Source organism: Palaemon carinicauda, chromosome 33 (assembly GCF_036898095.1).
Source record: "Palaemon carinicauda isolate YSFRI2023 chromosome 33, ASM3689809v2, whole genome shotgun sequence".
Taxonomy (NCBI): Eukaryota; Metazoa; Arthropoda; class Malacostraca; order Decapoda; family Palaemonidae; genus Palaemon; species Palaemon carinicauda.
The window spans coordinates 24441770-24446769 of record NC_090757.1 but is presented as its reverse complement, the minus strand read 5'-3'; the positions used below and the strand labels follow the sequence as shown (position 1 = coordinate 24446769).

Below are 5000 nucleotides of genomic sequence, written 5' to 3'. Positions count from 1 at the left end.
CTATACTTCAGCTACAAAGGGTTGAGACCTGTTGCTAGACTATAATAGAGTATAGACGTTGTGCAAATGATGCTAGATAGTAGGAGCCGTGTGTCAAGTACTAGATAGTAGGTGCCGTGTGTCAAGTACTAGATAGTAGGTGCCGTGTGTCAAGTACTAGATAGTAGGTGCCGTGTGTCAAATACTAGAAAGTAGGTGCCGTGTGTCAAGTACTAGAAAGTAGGTGCCGTGTGTCAAGTACTAGATAGTAGGTGCCGTGTGTCAAGTGCTTGAGTCCCAATATCATACACCGTAAGATCATTTACAGCCATCTTATATGTGTTATTTATTGTGCATTACTGGTAAATGCTATATATTTCATCAACAATTGGGACTATAGTCAATTTTTTTAGCGAGGCAGATTTGCTACGACTCGCAGCGGTGCCCTTTTAGCTTGGAAAACTTTCCTGATTGCTGATTGGTTGAACAAGATAATTCTAACCAATCAGCGATCAGGAAACTTTTCCAAGCAAAAAGGACACCTCTGTGAGTTGGTGCAAATGCGCCTCATTAAAAAAATTTGAGTATAGTTACTATTTCCTAGATACAGTTGTCTTCATTAATTTCGGTACACTTCACGGGAAGGAGGAAAGACGTCTGACAGCCGTATATTGTAGCAGGTAATTATTTGTTTAGCAAAAGAGAAACTGTTGGTAACGCTGCATGTAATATAGTCATTGAGTTTGCAAACATGTAATCAAAAGCATTTTTATTAATCTTACGAATTGCTGCATAGTAAAATATTGTTATTTGCTTAACAGCACTTCGTTAAATTGATAAAAATGCTTTTGGCCAGGGGTTTATAAGTTAGGCGACTTTGCTATACATGAAGCGTTGCCAGTAAATTCTCTTTTGCTAAACACAGCGTTACCAGCCGCAGTACAATGGACAACTGTCAGGCGTCTCCTTAGCTTCTGTTGAAGTGTACCGGAATCATTGGAGCCAACTGTATGTTAGGAACGAAGAAAATATTAAAAAAAAAAAAAAGTCTGTATATTATGCGATAATATAGCCACTGAAGAAACCAAATCCTCATATTTAAAATAATTCCAATCATTCAGAAACTTAATGAAGAAATAAAATTAGACTCAGGAATTTTATATTAAAGTATCTAAAAACCATGTTTCCAAAATACCTGTCTACAAAAAGATCAAAATACCTTTGTCTACGAAAAGATCAAAATACCTTTGTCGACGAAAAGATCAAAATACCTTTGTCGACGAAAAGATCAAAATACCTTTGTCGACGAAAAGATCAAAATACCTTTGTCAACGGAAAGATCAGAACTATTCTAAACATGTTATACAATCGTCTACACAGCAAGGCATGATAACTGACCTCTGGAGCTTAACACACACGGCTTATGGAGGCTTATTCTCAACAGCGTCTTCTGAGACTAGACACTTCATCAATAAATTTATTCATGTAATCATGATACATGATGTAACATGTATGAGTATTTGAATTAAGAAGGTTCCCTTTCCCCTCCTCCAAACCTTCATTTAAGGCAAGGGGGTTAAGTAGCGGTTAACTGCCTTTGCACACGAAACCACTCCAAAGAATCATGCATTGCTTGATGGAAGCGGACGTTGCAGATTGATGCGATCTTCGACGCTTGCATGAATGCTTGCTTGCTTATCGCGTGCACTCCTCGGGATGCAGAAGGGATTACAAGCAGAATCTGATAGCGGAAGGAAGGAGGCAGATAGGATCTCCAGGGAGGGAAGAAGTTGTTGAATAGTGCTTGAACCTAAACATGCAAACGAGATCAAGTGAAAAATGTTGTTCATGTTCTAGTGATATCAAAAGGGTGTGAGTGAGTTTACGAGGTACTGTATTTGTGTGAGATATTTACTCATACGTAAATGTATTTACCGATACGTAAATGCTTTACCTGAGTGTACTTATCCAGTATACTGTATATACTATGAGGTAAAGTCAAAGTAAAGAACAGTGCTGTGAATCCCTTCATATACATATCACAGCAATCTATTTAAGAAGATATAAGCTATATAATGCATTGATAGTTATTAATGTATTTACAGATACTATAATTATTTATCTGAGTATATGCATATCTTGAAAGTAAAGTCAAAGGAAAGACCCTTGTTGTGAATCTTCATATACAGAGGGATACACATACGTTTCAGAAAAAGTATTATATGTTTTTCAATGACGTTTATTAGGTTGTTATTCTAATGAACATACTTTCTCCTTAGAAGAGTTAGCTATAGGTGCTTCCTTATATACGTGTAACCATATTGACCTCTTGATGATTCATTTCCTAAGACATTTCGATAAGTACATCTCAACAAACCTTGAAACCAGGAGGAAAGCAAATGAAAACTCTCTCTTTCACAAAGTAAAATATGAGAGCATAATCTAAAAGCACTGTCAGGTTGAACGAGAGGAAAGCCTCGAAATGGTTGGACAGATACTGTAAGAATTATATTGGAATGGAGAAACCACATAATCACGTATGTACAAGACAGGACTGAATGGTGCAATGTGTGAAAGGGGATCGACGCCCTCAGTCTAGTAGCAGAACATGTTGTAAAAGTCGTATTGCATTGGATGTGGATGTGAGTTCTGTTGTTTTTCACTGAAACTATCCCCTGTTAACAAAACAAAACAAAATATATATATATATATATATATATATATATATATATATATATATATATATATATATATATATATATAAAGCTTGGAACATAAGCTATACAGTGGTGAAATAATAATGATAGGAATAACACTGAGACAAAAACAGAGAGAGAGAGAGAGAGAGAGAGAGAGAGAGAGAGAGAGAGAGAGAGAGAGAGAGAGAGAGAGAGAGAGAGCAACGTGGATACGTGATTAAGCTAAAGTAGAGGATATTCTAACATGTAAGAAAAAGAAATGGACGTGGACAGGACATATAATGCTAATGACAGATAAAAGATGGACATAGAATAACAGAATGGATCCCTAGAGATTACATAATAAGCAGGGGAAGGAAGAGAAGACGATGGACTGAAGAACAAAGATAGTTTGCAGGTGTGGACTGGTATAGAAAGACTACAGACAGACACAAGTGGAAGGACATGTCTGAGGCCTTTGTTCTGCAGTTGACTAGTAACGGCTGATGATGATGATGATTATATATATATGTATATATATATATATATATATGTGTGTGTGTTTATATACATATATATAAATATATATGTATATATATATATATATGTGTGTATATATATATGTATGTATATATATATATATATATATATATATATATATATATATATATATATATATATATATATATGTATATATACATATATATAAATATATATATATATATATATATATATATATATATATATATATATATATATATATAAATATATATATATAATGTTTAAAACGGAGTATATACTTGTCTCTAAGTTCTGATATCATCAAAGAGGCTAAAAACAGGAATTCGTAATTCCCTCTTTAAAGTTGCGTGACGTCATGGAAGAAAGGGATTACATTTTCGTGAAAACGATATTCTGTCAATATAGTCTGCATTCACTCGGGCACAAAACTGACAATACCATGATTGGTTCACTTGCAGAGAGAGAGAGAGAGAGAGAGAGAGAGAGAGAGAGAGAGAGAGAGAGAGAGAGAGAGAGAGAGATTCTTTAAATGAACGCCTGTTGAAATTAGATAGCATAGAATCAGTTAAACACCAGAGAAAGAATAAAAAAAAAAGATAACGGAAAAGTCCTAATACAGATCACCCTTCAGAAAGAGAAAGAAATAAACAATCAGATTATCATTTTTGCAATTTCTATGCCAGCAATTGATATATATATATATATATATATATATATATATATATATATATATATATATATATATATATATATATATATATAACAGATGCTGTTTATTTATTAATAATGAACACGTTTTTAATTTTAGATAAGAATTAAGCTCCATATCAAAGGAATAATATGAAATACCGCAATGTTTATTCAATTCATCTACTACGTAATAAGGAACACAATTTTTTTACTTCGTAGTTGATCAATGAAATTTTGTAAAAAAAAATAGAAAAAAAAAAAACAAACTTGATAAAGCAATGGATCAAATCAAAATGTAAATCTGTCAGTAAGGAATTGAATTGGCCATTCAGTGCCCAATAGCAGCTAGGAGAAATCCTTCAGCTACGCTATGAAGTAAAAGTTAAAAGAGGTTGAACAGCAAAAAAAGAAGAAATGAACATGAAAGGAGGTAAAGCAGAAAGATCTAAACCAAGTGCAGATTTAGATGAAAGACTGCCGTAAAGATCCTTAATTAATGCCTACAGTACACCATGCCAGTTGTACTGACGGCACTACTCCCTTACAGGAAGGAGGGCAATGCTTCCAGGGATATCCTCTCGACATCAAGAACACTCAATTGAGAACATACCTCCTCCTTGACCAGTTAGCAGACAATAGATTAACTCTGCAAGACTAAATGTGGCCACTAAAGATGCAATTTACGGCCACCTTTGAATGATATATATATATATATATATATATATATATATATATATATATATATATATATATATATATATATATATATATATATATATATATATATAATAGAAAATCACAATATTTTAACACGTCAGATAATTTGCAAGGGGTCCACTCTGTGCCTCATTTCATCTCCCCTAAGATACCTCACATTTTGCACCCTCAATTTAAAAGAATACTGCAGAAACACGGCAAAGAATAACATTCTCCCAAACTTTCTTCTAAGAACATGAAAGAAACATGCAGTATCTTTTTAAAAGTTGTAAAAGTAATTTCTTTGTTCCTGCACGGTGGTAGAGATAAGTATCGGCCCCTTCGAAAACACTAAAGGAAAACACCAGAATACAGATGATTTATATAAAAGATTCTTGAGGTGATACTGGAAATGAAAAGGCATTTCTGTTCGGC

General features: G+C 33.7%; 1 protein-coding gene across 2 annotated transcripts in view; it reads left to right on the top strand.

Annotated features, from left to right (window-relative positions):
- The first annotated feature begins 1765 nt into the window (after positions 1-1765).
- Positions 1766-5000, top strand: part of LOC137625900 (tubulin glycylase 3A-like) — a 103543-nt gene continuing 100308 nt past the window's right edge. Inside the window, exon 1 of one of the 2 annotated variants that reach the window (XM_068356869.1) lies at positions 1766-1868. Coding sequence is in view for 1 of the 2 variants with exons in the window: in XM_068356868.1 (XP_068212969.1) it covers positions 1796-1849 (54 nt within the window). In the remaining variant the exon portion in view is untranslated. The remainder of the gene's footprint in view (positions 1869-5000) is intronic. The other variant, XM_068356868.1, reaches the window with a different exon arrangement.